The sequence below is a fragment of the Parasteatoda tepidariorum genome, chromosome 7 (genome assembly GCF_982258835.1).
Source record: "Parasteatoda tepidariorum strain Cologne lab strain chromosome 7, Ptep-v5.0, whole genome shotgun sequence".
Taxonomy (NCBI): Eukaryota; Metazoa; Arthropoda; class Arachnida; order Araneae; family Theridiidae; genus Parasteatoda; species Parasteatoda tepidariorum.
The window spans coordinates 19,975,507-19,994,375 of NC_141761.1; the positions used below are offsets into that span (position 1 = coordinate 19,975,507).

An 18,869-nucleotide genomic window follows, 5' to 3' on the forward strand; every position below is an offset into this window, starting at 1 on the left:
AGAAAATTGTTAGAATTAATGCTGAAAATTTTCGACAAATTTTCGCTAAAAATAAAATCTTTGTTCAATAAAAAGCTATAAGGAAGCAAAATACTTCCAGAAAAACCTCCAGATAATATTTAGTGGGGAGACTACAAAATGTTTTTGGATATTCCGGAAGCTAAAATACACTTTTGGATACTATACTCTGAATAAGTTTCACCTAGAAATGTTACATTTTGTAGAAAAAGTTGCATATTGCATATTACCCCAAATCTTGCGATTGTTAAGATGTGTTTAAAGAAAACGAGAAAAAAAGGAAAAAAACGTCTATTTTTAAACGTTATGATAGTTCGACACAACAGGAACTATCTGCCGATAAATGACGAAATGAATACAAAATATACCCGTAAAATTAACTTACATTAACATTACTTACATTAACATTACTTACATTAACATTACTTACATTAACATTACTTACATTAACATTGCTTACATTAGCATTACTTACATCAACATAACTTACATTAACATTAAACTTGATTAGAATTTGACTTTATTGGGAGATCAGCAATTGAAATGTATTTTTAAGAAAAAAATTGAATAGTTCTCAATGAATTATTATTTTAGAAAAAAATTTAAATACTGAATTTCTTTTGCTAATTTTTTTTTAAAAAACTGCTATGACTTAGAACAATTCAATAAATTTATTTCATTTTGTTCGTTTATTATTAGAAATTATTTTTATTAATGAAATATTCGAAATACTTATAAATTTACTCTCAATACTTTATTGAGTGTTCTTTACGTCTGTTCTACACATTCATGAAGAAAAATCTGTTTATTGTGGAAATTATTTGTAAGTTCTATAGAAGAAAAAAATATTTTTCGCAAAAAAAGGAAAGCAACTGTTTAAACTGTTAAACGGGACTTCGACCTTTGATTCAATTATTACTTTAAATTTTTTTTCTCCAGTTTTTCAATAAAGCTAATTATTTTAAATTAAGACGCTTTATTTAGAGCAAAAAAAATAGAAAATGGGCTAATTTAATTTTATGACGCAGTAGTTAAAGGTTATAATTTTAGGGAGTAATCAATATAGTTATAAATTTAGGGAGTAATCAGTAAGAAAAAAAAAACGTTTTGCCTTTAGATAAAAACTCTGAATGGAAACAAAAGAAGTAAAATACGTGTATTTCGTTTGTTCAAAGATATCTCTTAAAGATAAAATTTTTTTAAGGCGTTACCTTATATAACTGATAAGAGACCTAATTTTTCAAATTATATAACCCAATTAAAACATCAAAGGAGTTAAAATTCATTCTTTTTGAATATTCATTGTAAAGAACCTAAACATGAAGTTTGCATTGGTTGCCGTCGTATGTCTTGCTTTGGTGAGTGATTACATTTTACTCGTTTTTGAAAGGCTAATAAGAAACAACATTTTCATAAATAATAAAAAAAGAATTTTAAAAAAAATAAAACATTTGTTTTAACATGCAATGTCTTGCAAAATTTTTCACTTAAGATGTAACAAGATTTTTAAGATTTAAGATTTTTTAAAGACGAAATTTACTGAACAGAAAATATAATAAATAATAAGAAAGAAAATATTTAAATAAAAAAAATCGATCTTTTTTTTTATTAAATCACTTTTTAAACGAAATTATTTGTGTTCTCAAAAAAGCATTCTTTGTCAGAACAATTGTTACTAAAAAAAAACAAACTGAAAACCAGAAAAGTATATTTAATATCGATAAAAGTATTCATTAATGTAGTGTGCAATTTTTTTATTACATAACAATATAAAACTTATAAAATCGCTAATTAGTAAATTCCTTTGCTTAATTAGTATTTTAAATATATAACTAAAATTCATTTCAATTGTATGAGCCATTTTCAGTAAAAGCAGCAATTTCTGTTATCTAAAGATTAGAGCAAAAATTGAAGTTTTTAAAATTAGTTGAAATCAGTAATCGCTTGCAAAGGGAAATTTTGAAAGAGGAAACTAAGTTTATTGATTAAAATTTGTCCACAGGACTTACGTCATTAGTCACGTGTCCGACTCGTCACTTAAATTTATCGCCTGATGTACTGATAGTAAAAAGAAATTATCAATAAATAACAGTTTTTTTAATAATAAATATGGATATTTATTATAAAAAAAATTATTATTATCCATATAAAATTATTATCCATATATTAAATATGGATTCAGAATACATTGGAAAAAAAAACTGTATAGTCAATTACAGTAAATTTTAATTTCATAATGAACATCTGTACGCTGTAAAAAATTCGGGATATTTTACCGTTAGATTTTACAGTAAAATTCCTTTTTTTCCGGAACATGTTGCGGAACAAAAAGTCCGATACACCATATTTTTACTGTAATAATTTTTATAAAATCACTGAACCACTGTAATAAAATAAATGTCACTGTAAAAAGTGCTGTAAGAATGGAGTTTACGATGAAAGTTGATTGTATAGTAAAAAAAGATTTTAAGGATAATGTGCCCAAAGCGCCGATGATTTATACTGTAATTTGATCCGTAATTTTGACAGTGTAGCAGGTTGCATCTGTAGATATCTGTAATTTTTTGCTATATGTAGTGATCAATTTGTTACATCTGTGGACCTAACATAATTCATACATTTAGATGAAGGTGACAAATAAATTATTGTATAAATTTAATATCTTAAATTTATTTACCAAATTACAGAACTTAACCTTTAATGCATTGGAACTTTAATGCATAGAAAATTGTGTTTTCCTCATGCCTGTGATTCTATACACGCGAATTCCTGGGAGATGATAGTGCGTTTTTAGAACCCTCTGTATGAAAAAAATATTGGGGGGAATAATGTTGTAACTGTTTAAAATTTTTATGTTTAGGTGGCAGTTATTGTCGCTGAGAATGCCAGACCACGTGACCACAAGCGCAGGACACCAGCCCCTCCCCCTAGTAGGGCACCCAGCAAAAGATGTTCGGATCAATCTGACTGTGGTGACGATGAATGTTGTGTTGGATTAAAATTTCGATCTGGAAAATGCCGAAAATTATTAAGAGAAGGTGCTTTGCTTTAATACACAATCATCACCTTTATTATATTTATCATTATCATTTTTTATTATCATTATTATATTTATTATATTCATTATCATTATTTATATTATCATTGCCTTTAATATATTTTTATACGAATTCTTGTAAAAAATGTTCGTCTTAGAAGTAAAAAAAATAGCATTTAAATTTGATGCATGTTTATTGGTGTTAATCACAGTGAAAGTTAAAAAAAAAAAACTAGTAAATTTGTTGAATGAATTAAAAAACAGTTTCGCTAAAAAGACCTTTTGGTTTTATCAAACATTCTAGTTATGTGCTTTTATTTAACCTGTCCTCTTATACTAAATCAGAACTTGATAATATATTTTTCTCACTTAAATTTGCACCCTCTAATGTGATGCGTTTTAATGACTTTTTAAAAGGATTTTGAAAACCTAAGTTAAAAGCGGCGATTAAAGAGCATGTTTCGTTTTATACTTGTTATAGAATTTAGCAACATTAACGTCTCATGCTGATCAGAAAGAAACTTAGAAAGTGACTTAGTAATGAAAGGAAGATCTTATGAAATGAATTGTAATAAACAATATTAAATCAACATGTAATTCACTACGATTACATAATTCAAAATTGCAAGAGAAGAAATAAAGTTACGTGAAATTCTCATAGGTGGTTAAGAGAAGAGGTGATACTGAATTTGACGTTTAACTATAAATTAACGTTGCAGGATGCAAGAAATAAATGAGACAGGCAGATTTAGTATAATTAACATTTCGAATTATATCTTTATGGAATAATAAAAAAGTCAAAACTCAAAAAAATTCAAAAACTTATTTGCGTTTTTCTAAGTAAAACTTTAAGATGCAATTATTGTCTTTTATTTTTGACATTATTTAACAGAATCAATTTGCTATATCAATAGTTCTACTAGATTACAAAATGCAATCAAGTAACTGATTGTTTTGATTGCTGCATTGAATGATTGAAATTATAATCATAATTTTTAGACAGATTAGAAAGGAAAAGACATACATTTAAAATATAACGAAAGAAGATTTATTCAGTTTCTTTTTTTTCCTGATAATTCAAAACAGGTGTGATCTAACTTTTGAGCTATCATAAAGATCTTTCTTTTATTATTTTTGGCATATAATTACATGATAATTTATTACATTTCTAAGTTTTTGGAATACTATTAAAGGGTTATAATTTGGAAGCAGTAGAGAAAATCGCGAAGAATAAACAATGCAAAAGAATATGATGAAACATCTATTGTACGTGAATTTTCCTGAAATAATTCGTCAAATGACTATATCTAATATGTTATACTCTTTCGGTTTTGTCATTCGCGTAGGGGCAATTGTTCCTCAGAGCAACTACAAATTATCATGTCAATATTTTGATAAATACTTATATAATTTCCTTCATAGTCAACCTCCATAGTTGTTTCTCATTAATCTATTATTTTTCTTTCAGTGTTAAGTTTAGAGTTTTTTCCTTTAATGTTGAGTCATCAATTTTTTAGGAAAGGAATATTAATCAGAGCAAATGAAAAAAAATACTTGAAAAAATATGAGAAAAAATAGTTATTAATTTCAATTGTGTTCAACTCATCAAAGTTTGTTTTATATTTCAAAAATAGATGGAAATGTTTCTTACGTCACAATTTATGGAATTTCTCTTTTCAATCCTGGTCAACAACCATTCTAATTAAACCACCGTAATATTCTTTGAGACTATAAAACTGTTTACAATACTCTATAACAATTTTAAAAAAGTTACTGAATTGTGATTTGAGTAATAATTAGTAAGGAAATAATAGGAAATATATATATATATATGTAACATAAAAAGCTTCTATTAATCTTTTTACGTTAGTTTCTTTGCTATAAAACAACTCCTACTTTATTACTAATTAATTATTCTATTCCAAATTCTTTCTCACACTTTTAAAAGCCACATCCTGTTCTTAAATCTATTTTTGGCTCAACTATGCATTTAATTAAGAGCAGGACATATCTCCCTATGCTTTGTGTGGGAAAAGCTAGTTTTCTTTCATAAACCAATAGTAATCCTTATCACTTCCCTTTTCCCCTCAAATATAACAAAATAGAGGGAAATTCCTTTGCTACTTTCCCTAAGATAAAAACTTAAGCACACAGTTTTTGAGTGCGATTTTGAGCTCCGCCTTTGCTAGAAAATGTCTTAAATATACTATGTGAAGTTAATAAAATATGTTTTGCCTTCCAACTGCTATCTGCGTGGCCTAACATCACTCACCATGACTGCTACCCTTTCAAGCCTAGCAGGATAAATTTTGCAGTTGGTTTGGCACTTTTTTTTTTCACTGGCTCCATTAAAAAAAAAAAAATGCTCTTTTCAAATAAGTAAAAAATATATAAATATAAAAGGAAAGAAGAAAATAATGGAATGAAGTTTTAGGAGATGCCGGCGTTGCTCGTGAAACAGATATCCTGACTAAAAGAATGAGAATTTCGGGACTTTCCTTCATAATGGATCCAGACGTTGCCTCTACACCGTTGTACCGGAATCGCCGTTAAAGAATTGATGTCTTGGCTGTTTTGGTTTCGTTTTCGCCTACCGTGTGTTACCATCAACAATTATCTTCTTGCGGATTTATAACAAGTGCTTGCTGTGTTGCCCTACTTGCTTGCTGCTTGTCGGTCTCATTGAGGATTGATAAAGGTTCAGCATATGATCGAATTGATTTCGTTTTCTGGCGATTTTCTCGAGTGTTCTGTGTTTCCTTGAACGGAAGATGACCAAAAATGTGATCTCAAGTGGTAGCTATGATTCCGCTCGCGTGTGCGCGTGATTCATCAAATATTAGAAGTGATTTATTGGTGATTAATTACAGATGTGATTGATATTTACTCTCAAAAGTTTAAGTTTTTAAACGTGAATACTTTTGAATCATTTACGCTCATATATTGAAATAGGAACATATAATTTTATGTTTATTGTTCCAAATATTTATTCCGGTAATAGTATATTTATCTATTAATATTTATATTTTGATAATAGTTCCATTTATTGATGCTATTATTCAATGGTTTATAATATTATTTGTTTAAATTAAATAATGATATTAAAATTTAGTGCTATCACATATTTTTTTTTTTCCACTTATGATTCAGTATGATTATAGTTTTAATTATTATTTAAGGAATCACTTTTTATATTGCATTATATATCACAGTGTATATTATATTGATTGTAGAAGTAAAATTTAAATTTTTATTTTATTATGGTGTTTAAAAAAGCAAAATATGTGCTAATCATAAATTTAACTTTTTTTTCTTTTAAATGTTATATTTAATTATTGAAATTTATTTTGGTTTATTTAATGCCTTTACTGAGTGGCAAAAATTACAAATATGCATCAAAATGTAGAGGATAAACCAGACATACTAGTCTTTGAGCCTGACATTGGTGTTCAATTCACATCCTGGCTCAAACACTTCGAAAAACAAACTCTAGATGCTAAATGTAATGACGAATGGAAAGTTAGAAATTTTCAAAAATTCATTAAAGGTTCAGCTTTGAAATTGTATATTAATAACTGCCTTAATTGTAATTCATATCAGGAAATAGTTGAAATTTTTCAAGAACATTATTTTTCACCTCTCTTTGGCTTAAACGATTTTCAAAATTTAAAATTTTCTGGCCAAGCTAAAGACCTTAACTCATATTTTACTGAAAAGGTAGAGTTAGGTAGAAAGATAGGTTTAAGTAATGAACATATAATTGAGGGTCTATCTATAGATTTGCCTCCCCAAATTAGGACACTTTTGGTTTTAAAAGAACCCAAAACCCCGATTGAATGGCTCACAATTGTTTCGAAAATAATTCATGATGTACCTACGGTCTTACCCCAAACTGAAACTAAACAAAAATTACCAGAATCCAAATTTAATGGGTATGGACCACAATATCAAGGCTGGGTACCAAGGCGGCCATTCTTTAATAACTCGGGTAATCCAAATTATAATCCTCAACAAAATCAAAATTTTTCCCGGCCTAGTCAAAGTTATAACCAACAATCCCAATTTAGACCTACAATTCGAAATGAAAAGTTTCATATAAATGAACAACAAACAAGTCATTTCGCCCAGGCTTCCCAGGAGTTGCCTCCTAAGCCATGTAAATACTGTGATAAGCTTGGTATAACCAATGCTTATCATTGGGGCCAAAATTGTATAAACAAACCTAATATTTTTACGGCTGAGAATCAAACTCAGCCTAAACAGGAAAGTGACCAACAACAAAATTGTCAATTAATAGTAACTGGATATTTACAAAATAAAAATGAAAACAAAATAAGTGACAAAAACCCAATTTTGACAAATAAAACTATCCTGTTAAACATTGATACAGGAAGTACTTTAAATATAATTCCGGCTAAGCTTTTTGAAAAACTTAATGTCCTAAAAGAAAGAAAAGACTTTGTTAATGTAAAACAAACAAAAGGTATTTTGCAACTTAACCACTCTTGTACTTTAAATTTAAAAATTGGAGATATAGCTAGGTCAGTGGAATTTTATATTTTAAATACTGATCTACCTTATGCCATACTGGGTTTAAAGGAATGTAATGGGTTTAAATTAGTGATAGATTGTGTTGAACGAGTTGTAATGCAAAATCAGAGGAAGCTGATAGTTTTTTCGGATTATAAAAGCAACTTGTCTTTACACATTTCTCCTGAAATCCAGGTTAATGATTGCAACAAAAATACCAATAAAGAAAATAAAGCTAAGTATAAAAATAAGGAATGTAAAAACAAAAGAATGAATGTTAAATCAATTAAAAATAAACAAAATGAAATGATTATGGAAAATAAAATTTTGGATATAAAAGTAAACAGAAATAAAAATGTAAGCAAAGAGAATTTAAAGAAGAATAAAATAAAAAATAGACTTAAAATTAAAGATTTAAATAGCAAAACTGAAAATAATCTTGAGTTTTCAAATGTTCTTGAGACTAAATGTGATAATGGTGCGCAACATTGTCAAAATCATGTTGACGGAATTATGCAAATTCAAGATGATGAAAAAAGTTTCCAACTTCAGGAAATTTTAGAAGATTTTTCAGATATATTTGCTAAAGATAAATATGATGTAGGGACAATAAGAATTGAACCTCAAAGGGTAAGATTAACATCAGACTTACCAGTATCCTTACGAGCATACAAAACTTCCCCAAAACAACAAGAGGAAATAGATAAACAAATTGAAGAATTGTTAAAGCATAATATAATTAAAGAAAGCTCTTCTCCCTATTCGGCTCCAGTAACTTTAGTTTATAAAAAAGATGAAAATAAAAAAAGTAGATTGTGTATAGACTTTAGAAAATTAAATCAAATTACTAAATCAGATGCAGAACCGTTGCCTCTTATAGAAACACTTATAGATAAATTAGGGAACAGTGTTTATTTTAGTAGACTTGATATGGTAAGTGGTTATTGGCAAATTCCAATCAACCCTGAAGACACTGAAAAACTTGCTTTTGTCACCAATAGTGGGTTATACGAATGGTTAAGATTGCCATTTGGGTGGAAGAACGCCCCTAGTATTTTTCAAAGAACAATACGTAGAATACTCACTAAACATAAAGTTTCATTTGCAGCTAATTATTTTGATGATATCATAATTTATTCTAATAATTTTGAAGAACATATAAATCATCTAAAAGAAATTTTTGAAATATGTAGATTTGAAAACTTAAAATTAAAAGCTTCTAAATGTTCTTTTTTGCAAACTAAAATTCAATTTTTAGGGTATGAAATATCTAATGGTGTAGTAACTCCTGATAACAACAACATTGAAGTAATTAAAAACTTGAAACCTCCAACTAATGTTAAATCTCTTCAACGATTTTTAGGTTCAATAAATGTGTATAATAAATTTATAAATAATTATGCTAAGATTAGAGCACCTTTAAATAATCTCTTAAAGAAAAATACAACCTGGTGTTGGACTCCCAAATGTCAAGAAGCATTCGAAATTTTAAAGAATGCTTTAGTTTGTAAACCAATTTTGAAAATATTTAACCCTAAATTACCATGTCATATTTTTGTTGATGCAAGTCAAAGTGGTGTTGGAGCAATTTTGAAACAGCCAGATGTTTCAGGTGTCTTACATCCAATAGCATTCCATTCTCGTTCTCTTAGAGACTATGAGAAAAATTATGCAATCACAGAACTGGAATGTCTTGCTATTGTTGATGCATTAAACAAATTTTATCACTATTTATTTGGAAATAAATTTACCATACATACAGATCATGCGGCTTTAGTTTGGTTAAAAAATGTTAAAAATCTGAAAGGTAGATTGTTCCGCTGGTCTTTACTATTGAGTATGTATGATTATGATATAAAATACACAAAAGGCACCTTAAACTTTGAAGCTGACATGTTATCCCGAGATATTCCTGACAATATTGAAAACAATAGTATTTTGAAAACAAATGTTGATTTAAATAATGTAAGCCATTTTTCACATCTTTTGCAATTAGACGAAATTCGCGAAGCCCAACAAAATGATAATTTAACTGGAAATTTTATTAAAATAGATAATGTTTTGTGTATACGTAAAAAGGGTTTTACCAAAATTGTTGTTCCATTTTCTTTAAGGCATAAATTACTTGAAATTACACATAAAAAATTTGGCCATCCGGGAATTCAAAAAACTATTAATTTACTTACTCCTGTTTACTATTGGGAAAATATTACTTTGGACATTTCAAATTTTAACAAACATTGTCATACTTGTCAAATTAATAAAAAACCTAGACAGAAAAGATTTGGGTTACTTCAGGAAATGCCCCCAGTTGACAAACCTTTTGAAATAATTGCAATCGATAGTGTAGGTGGTTTTAATTATTACAATTCTACCAAAAAATATTTAACTTTAGTAATTGATCATCACACTCGATATATGTGGTCTTTTGCATCTAAATCAATAACTACGGAAACTTATGTAAATTTTTTGCACCAAATTTTTCAAATTCAAACCCCTAACAGTATTTTGAGTGATAGAAATGCCGCGTTTACTTCTTCCCACTTTAAAAAATTTCTTAAACATAGCAAAATCAAACAATTGTTAACTACAGCCCATAGACCTGAAACTAATGGAAAAGTTGAACGTTTAGGACAAACCATTGTAACACGTTTAAAATGTAAAATTAATGATTCTTCTAAAAAAATTCCTTGGCCTAAATTATTAAAAGAAGTAACCGAAGAATATAATTTAACTCCACATTCGGTAACTAAATTCCCACCAGCTTATTTAATGTTTGGCACTCTCCCATTTAATCATCCTTTATCTGAAGAAATTTTTCCACCAGTAGAAGAAGCAAGAAAAATTGCAGTTGAAAGAACTAAACAATATCATGAGAAAAATAAAATTTATTATGATGCAAGATTTACTCATATTGAATTTTCCCCTAATGATACTGTAATGTATGAAGATTTTAAATATCCCAATACTAGGAAACTTACCCCAACTTTTTCCGGTCCATATATAATTCTTGAAAAAATTTCTGATGTTAATTACAAAATAAATAAAAAGAATATTCATAATAAAGAAAATACTGAAATAGTTCATATATCAAAATTGCGAAGGTACCACCCACCTGACAAACTGAAATTATGTCACGAATAAAAGCATGTAATTATTTAAATGGAATTGACTATATTTTATATTAAATTTAATGATTTTTCATTGTTAAAATAAATTAAAAACACTGAATATGACAACATTACACATGGTTCAATGAACATGTGGTCCCCTTTTTTCTGGAAGATCCGACCTTTCAAATTTTCTTCTTCAAGTTCAATGTTTACCCAATCTAAAAGGATATGGGGCGATGGTAGTTTCTCTCTGTGGTGAAAACCAAAAAAAAAAATTTAAACTTAAACATCTATTGAAACTAGGATCTTCCAGCACATCATTGTTGAGACTAGGGACTGTTTTCCACCATTTGGGGAATACAGCCCCTAATCCAGCAAAATTTTTCCCCTAACAACACTGAAATCCTAAATTTCAGATTAAAGACCATTGTGTCAAATTTTTTTACATTTTATATTGAAATTTTTTTTGATAAAAAGTGTCAATTTGTATTTTTATATCTCATATCACTTGCATTTTCATATTTTTTTTTTATCTTTCATGTTGTTGAATGTGAATATTTACATCTTTTAGAAAATTTTTATAGATTTTCTTGTCTTAAGTGAAAAGTTTATTTTATTTGTGTTAGTATGAGGAATAACTTTATTTACTGTGATTATAAAGAAGGACTGAAAAAACTTAATCACAAACAATTTTTTGAAAATGGAGATCTAACACTTCATTTCGATAGTAGCGCTACTTCAAATTTTTTTTTCTTCCTCTAACTCTGTATGAAACTTTTTTTTACATAGTGTGCAAGTGTGTTTTTTTATAATTCATGTTACTTTATATCTTGTTGATTTTACAAATATTATTATTATTATTTTAATTGTGTCATCATAAGGAAAGTTTTGCAAAGGGATAATTTTAAAAATTTTTTTTTGATGTTAGTTAAAATTTTTCGGCGAGGGGGGATGTAACATAAAAAGCTTCTATTAATCTTTTTACGTTAGTTTCTTTGCTATAAAACAACTCCTACTTTATTACTAATTAATTATTCTATTCCAAATTCTTTCTCACACTTTTAAAAGCCACATCCTGTTCTTAAATCTATTTTTGGCTCAACTATGCATTTAATTAAGAGCAGGACATATCTCCCTATGCTTTGTGTGGGAAAAGCTAGTTTTCTTTCATAAACCAATAGTAATCCTTATCACTTCCCTTTTCCCCTCAAATATAACAAAATAGAGGGAAATTCCTTTGCTACTTTCCCTAAGATAAAAACTTAAGCACACAGTTTTTGAGTGCGATTTTGAGCTCCGCCTTTGCTAGAAAATGTCTTAAATATACTATGTGAAGTTAATAAAATATGTTTTGCCTTCCAACTGCTATCTGCGTGGCCTAACATCACTCACCATGACTGCTACCCTTTCATATATATATATATATATATATATATATATATATATATATATATATATATATATATATATATATATATATATATATATATATATATATATATATATATATAAATAAATACAAGAAAACACGAAGAAAGTTAAGAAAAACAATAAGTTTCATTTATTGCGCTTAAGCTGCAAGTAAACAGAACTCATTAGATAAGTTCATAACGAAGAATAAAACAAAGAAAAATAATAGACATATGAAAAAAAGGGGGGGGGAATAAAAGTAAAAAAATAACAAACAAAAATTTATTTAAAAAAAATAAATAATGAAATGTTAATTAAAAAACCGGAAAAAAAGCCGGAAAAAAAAGATATAATCTTTTCTTCAGCCCACACGATTATATCCGCTAAACAGAGTGCTTTCTGATATTGTATCAATAAAGCCAAAGCTAAATATATTAATACAATAGAGTGAGGAGCACTCAAAAAAAAATTTTTTTTAAAAATAACAACAAATAAAATAGATCACAAAAAGTACAAATAAGTAAAAATAACATGTAAATACAGATAATAAAATAAAATAAAATAAAATAATGTTTTTTATTTTTATTTTATTTTATTATCTGTATCGTTCGTTTGTTTTATTCTCGTTTTCCTAAGAAAATATTAATTTTTTAAGATTATATCTCATGAATAGTTGTGAAGATTCGTGCAGGGTATATTGAAATTAACACAAGAGGTTTTACTGAAAGAAAACTCAGGTTTTTAATTTAAAAATCATATATTTTATTCGCATATTCATACAGTATGGCGTAATGTTTGAAATAGCATACCGAGAAAATGGCCTCCACGTTTTGCTTTCGCGCGCGCATCCCATTTGTGAAATTTTAATGGACTGTTTTATATAAATGTGAATAAATCTCATGGATTGGGCGGTTGTGAGATTATTGGCCTAAACTCTAGTCTAAAAAAGGTCCTAGGGTGTTAAATCACATGATCTTAGGATTTAATTTTGATCACCAAAACACGAAATCACGTGACCTCAGTATTCTACATTATTCAACGATAGAAACGCATCAATCTTTCGCGCTTCTGACCTCTCATACTAACCCTGAACTGTCAGCCGTACCGCTGGTAACATTTTATCGAACATCAAATGTAGCGTAAACTACGGGATACGTGTTTTTTTGTAAAACTACATTTTTAAATTTGATTACGCAGTACTACGATTCAACATGAAAGTAATTCTGGTTTAATTCAATATCTTACATTGTTTGCAGCACATTTGCCTGATATTGCTGTTTACAAAGTTAATTAATCGTTTGCCGAGTGATTTAGAACCAAATTTCGCAAATTAATTGCAGTTTTCAACAGTAGAGAATAGTTAATTTATTAATAGTTTGCTTATATATTAGTTACATTTATCAGAGTTTCAAAGTGTGCTTCAAGAATTCAAACAAATGTGTGCTTTCTATTTGTTCCATATTATTTAATATTTCTGTTTAAAGAAGAACTGAAAATAAATTTTATTTATCTGAATACTATTTCTTAACCTAAGCATCTGTCAAAATTTAATACTCATTATTATTATTTTTACATGTGATATTTATTTCGAAAATTAAATTTTTTTTTTTGCTAATTAGGAAAACGCTGCTTGCGTGACAACACTGCCCCTTCTGGAAAATATACATTTACATGCCCTTGTGCCGAAGGATTGAGTTGTGTTTCCGAAAGAGTCACACAAAATAAAGTATGTATGGTTTATTTGTTAAATAAAATTTATTTATTTTTTTTTTTATTAGTTTTATTTATTTATTATTTACTATTTATTTATCTATTATCTATTTATTTATCTATTATTTATTTATCTATTATTTATTTACTTGTTTATTAATTATTATTTATCAGTAACTTATTTACTGATCACACTGCAGAACATTTTTTTTGTTTCCTGTCACATGAGATTTTCTAACAGAACTCAGATACTCTCGTATCGCTGATTTCTGATCTGTAAATCAGTTTCTCCTTCCAAGCCACAATTTCTTTAAATGACATTTTTAGTCTATTTTTTGGTCGAGATGTACAAGTTTAAAAACTCTATATATAACAGAGGGTTCATGGAAATATTGCGACACGCTTCCAGAGAAGTTAGTGCACATCACCAGAATTACAATTGCATAGGAACTCATGCCGGAAACGTCCTCATAATACCACTATAGGTGGTTTCCTATTATGAACTCTTTCTTCGTGTGCTTCTGAGCAGGTCATGAAAGGGAAGTTCCCCTGGCTATGCAATTAAAAATTTGATCTCTAGTGTTATTATTTATTTATTTATTAACTTATAATCTATTATTATTTATTATTAAGTGCAAGTTGAAATTTCTAACGTGATTAAAAATGAGATTAGGATCCTAATATAGGTACAATTTTAAAAAATTTAAGCTGATGTTAATATTTTTAAATTTCTAAGTTTTTCAAAAAACTAAAAATGAATATGAAATTTGAGCCCCGGCCAAAATATTAGACGCACTGTAAGATTCCGCCGCCTCTCTTCTTTCGTTTCGGGCTCAATTCTCTTTTTCATGCCTAGTACGCTAGCTTCAGAAACCTTCAATCTTCGTGATATTCGCGTTTAAAGATATTTTAGCATTCAAGACGGCCTTCACTTTAGCTTCTTCAGATGGTTGAAAGATCGCCTTTTTTTAGCCAAGATGAAAATGTTCTAATTGATTATTTATTCACAGCACACAAAATAAACAAATAACTCCGTAGTGTAAAATAAACGAGCCCATAAAGCCACAGAAACGCATCCGCAACTGACGCATGCGAGAACGCGACTGAAACCGGTTTGCACTAGTTTACGTTCGTGTATAAATTGATTAACATTGTAATACAATACGTTAAAAATAAATGCAAATAAGGAGTATGCAAAAATTCTCCTGAATAAAAACCCATTACAAGTAAGTTTAAATATAAAAGTACCGCATATAAACTTGCGCAAAACATTTAATTATTAAAAAACTACCGTAATTTAATGAAAAACTATTGTTTTTTTTATAGTTCGGCAAAGTCAGAAATAATGAGAGATGCAGGGCTCCTTCTGCTTCAACAGTACCACCTACAGAGGGCGTAACAGAGGAAGATCCGAAAGTGGACAGTGATGAAAGTACTGAGGGAAGTTCTGAAGAAAAACGATAAAGTTTTCAATGTATACAATATATAACTGCACAGTACAATGTACACAATATGTAACTGTTCATTATTAAAATAAATAAACACTGTGTGTGTAAGTTTTCTGGTTCACTCTTTGGAATACTTGAATAAAAATTTTAAAGTATTTTGTCACAGGATCATCATTGAGACTAGAAAAATAATTAAGTTTTGTGAAAAAAAATATATTATTCTTCGGGTTTGAACATTGTTTATAAAAGATTAAAATTTATAAACAAAATCTTTTTTTTAAGTGAAATTATCCAACGTAAGAGAACAATTTAACTATTCAGATAAAAATAGTAATTGAAAATTAAAACATCGTATCACGAACTTCGTACAGATAACTTTTATTTTTATACATATATTGTAAGTATGAAAAGTAAAGGCAGTATGTGGGCAACGCTGACTACATTGCTACAATTATGCCGTCCGTCACAAAAAAGCCTTAAAATCCATGACTTTTGCGTGAATTCATTACTATATTTTCTGTAAAAACTTTTAAAAGGTTTGAATTATAAAATTAAAAATAAACTTTCAAATTAGCTGTTTTCTATTAATTTAATTTATTATCGTGCTTTATGCTTTCCGTTAGATGAGTTTCCGTTAGATGATTTTCAAGAGAAAAACAAACCTATAAAAATTAAATGAAGAATTTGTGTATGTGTCTCTCATAAAAATCCAGAACCGTTTATGCTAGAGTTTTGAAATTTGGACAGTGCGTAAAAAAAGATTTTTCTTTAAAAAAAAGTTCGAAAAGTTTCAGTTTCAGTTAAGAGAAAAACGTATCGCTTCAAAGTTTCAGTTAAGAGAGTTTGGGAATGAAGTTTTAAAAATGAAATTCTCTCAATGGTTTCGGGCTAGCCCCATTTGTATAAATCAAATTGCAGCCGATTCTGCTTTTTCAAATAATTCAAAGATATGATCAATAATGTTTGCCTGTTTATAACTCTTCTGAATAAAAAAAAGAGTTTATTGCTTGATCTTTAATACTTAATTATTTTTAATCCGTTATGTCAGAAAAAGACAAAGCAATAAAATAGGGGGATTGCGTAACTAGATTAGTATTAAATAATCTGAATCTGAGTGTATTTTTTTTAAATGGTTATGCTTTGAAAACATCCTAGTTGAATAGGGTTTATCTTAGTGAGTACCTCGTACTGATGTAAAAAAAAAAGAAAAAAAAATCAATAAATCAGAACTGAAGAACATTACGAATTCATGCATAAAACTGAAAGGTACATAGCGACACGATTAATAAAGCTCAAATAAGCTTAGTGCTTTCCGATAGATGAGCTAAGTTATTAAATTAAGCAAAAGATGTTTTTAATAGTTGATCCCATCAAAATAACGACTAACTGTATTTAGTATCATTTATCATAATATGATAAATTGTTCGAGAGGCCAATTCATGATTATCAAAATTTATCACAATCAGGCGGCATTCCGGTACTTATTAATTTAGAGGAGCTGTAAAATACCTAATTCCACAGTATCTGTATTATGATGGCACAGAATTGGAGCAGCTTTAATAGGCATCGAAGATACTAATATAATATAGTGTGTACCAATATTTGTAAATTTGGTACCTGTAAAAACTGCAATAATTAATTGATATTCTTTAATTTACAATATAATATTACTGTCAAAAACATCCTAAAAAACAGCATTTAGCTTACTAGTCCATGTTTTAAATTTTTTGTTCATCACTTATATTATTTACTATAAAACATCTGATTTTTGTTACTCTATTGAGAAAAAGTGTATGGCCAAAACTACCAGGATATTGTACAATTTATTGTGACTCTAGCTCTACGGGAACACTTAACAGCTCAATAATTTTTACCGAAGCTCTTCAGTAATGATAAAATTAACAATAAAATATGGTGCCATATGGTTAAATATGGTGTAATATGGGACAAAGTTTAATAAACGTAGTAAAATTTGGTGATTTTATCATGATACTTTAGAGTACGGCATAAAAACCATTTATCAGGGTAAGTTTTATTTTTCAGTTTTGTATGTTCTACTAAATGTGTGGTAATAAGAACTATAATTTAGGAAACCAGAATTTACGGTAAACCACTGCTATATGAATGGAAATCATTAGCATACGAATGATTGAAATACTTTATATTTAGGTTTTATTAACAAAAATGTTTTATTCATTTAATTTTTTTATTACCAGAAGTGTCATTATTATACAGCAAGATAATTTTGTTAGAATGCCATTTTGATTGCAACAAGAAAGATTTACCGACAGCAAACTTCCGAAGAGTGCGGTTTCCCCAAAATTATGTCTCCATGTCGGTAAATCTTTCTTGTTGCAATCAAAATGGCATTCTAACAAAATTATCTTGCTGTATAATAATGACACTTCTGGTAATAAAAAAAATTAAATGAATAAAACATTTTTGTTAATAAAACCAAAATATAAAGTATTTAAAGCATTCGTATGCTAATGGTTTCCATTCATATACCAGTGGTTTACCGTAAATGCTGGAAATTTCTTGGAAAAAAATGGTCAAATAACAATTTATTTAATTTTATTTTACCCTATTCAAACAAAACAGTCGAATAACCGTAAATAATGCGGCATTCGAACTGTTAACTGTGAGAAAAACCGTTTCTTTACAACTTTCACCATATACGGTTAAACAACCAGAATTTTATAGTTCCAATTATGTCCACTAAATGAAACTACTTAGTTCCTCGGAGTTGGGAACATATAGTCGAAAGGGAAAATGAGATAGAAAGGGGCCTGAGTCCCAGCATTCACACAACAATATTTTGTCCATTCCCTTCAACACATGAAGAGTATCCAGTGTCCTGCACTTCTCAATTTGTGACCCTGGACTATAAAAATACAAGATTAGGCCATTTTCACTCGAATAGATTATTGTCCGATATGACGTATGTCCAAATAGATTTTTACTGCTTTTTAACCATACTAGTTGTAAACGATGTCAAAACCGAAAAGGTAAAAAAAGGTTTCGTACCGTAAACATTACTGTTAGTTGAAAGAAGAGACTGTTGCCGGTTATTTTACTATTATTTTAGAATGAAAATTCCAACAGTATATATTAAATATTATGAATTTTTCCCATATTTGGTGCTTTATTTTGTTCGGAACTCTTTCCTTTTATGTGCATTACTAAATAATTGTCAGGTTAATCGGCGTTTGTTTTTACAGGACAAAAGTTACATGCTTTGATTACTTTAAATATCCACGAAATTTGTCAAAAAAAGTTAAGTTGTAACATTTATGACGTAAAACTTGCAACTAAAAATTTAAATCATACTGGTTCTGGGCTGCAAAATAATCGAATCAATTTGAAAACTGCTTTGAAGTCAATTCTTGGCGAAGGGAGTTTAATTTTTTTAAATTATTTAAAGTGGTCTTTAAGCAGCTTAGAGGCGAAATCACATGATTAAAGTTAGTTATGTAAACTTAAGACGCTTTATTTGGGACAAAAAAAGTATTACACGTGCTAATTTGCTTTTATAACGCAATAGTTAACGATTATAATTTTAGGGATTAATCAATATAAATAAATAAAAAATTAAAAAAGGAA

The 18,869-nt window shown here is 28.3% G+C and overlaps 2 protein-coding genes across 6 annotated transcripts in view; one reads left to right on the plus strand and one right to left on the minus strand.

The window, feature by feature from the left end:
- LOC122271814 (voltage-dependent calcium channel subunit alpha-2/delta-3) overlaps nt 1-18,869 on the minus strand; it is a 485,956-nt gene that overhangs the window by 235,810 nt on the left and 231,277 nt on the right. The gene's annotated exons all lie outside the window — the stretch shown is intronic.
- Nucleotides 1,308-15,374, plus strand: LOC122268291 (toxin CSTX-20). The gene is made up of 4 exons (XM_087167459.1): nt 1,308-1,376; nt 2,879-3,056; nt 13,728-13,834; nt 15,145-15,374. Exons 1-4 carry the CDS (start codon nt 1,338-1,340, stop codon nt 15,280-15,282), a joined length of 462 nt encoding a protein of 153 aa, XP_087023585.1. The 5' UTR covers nt 1,308-1,337; the 3' UTR covers nt 15,283-15,374.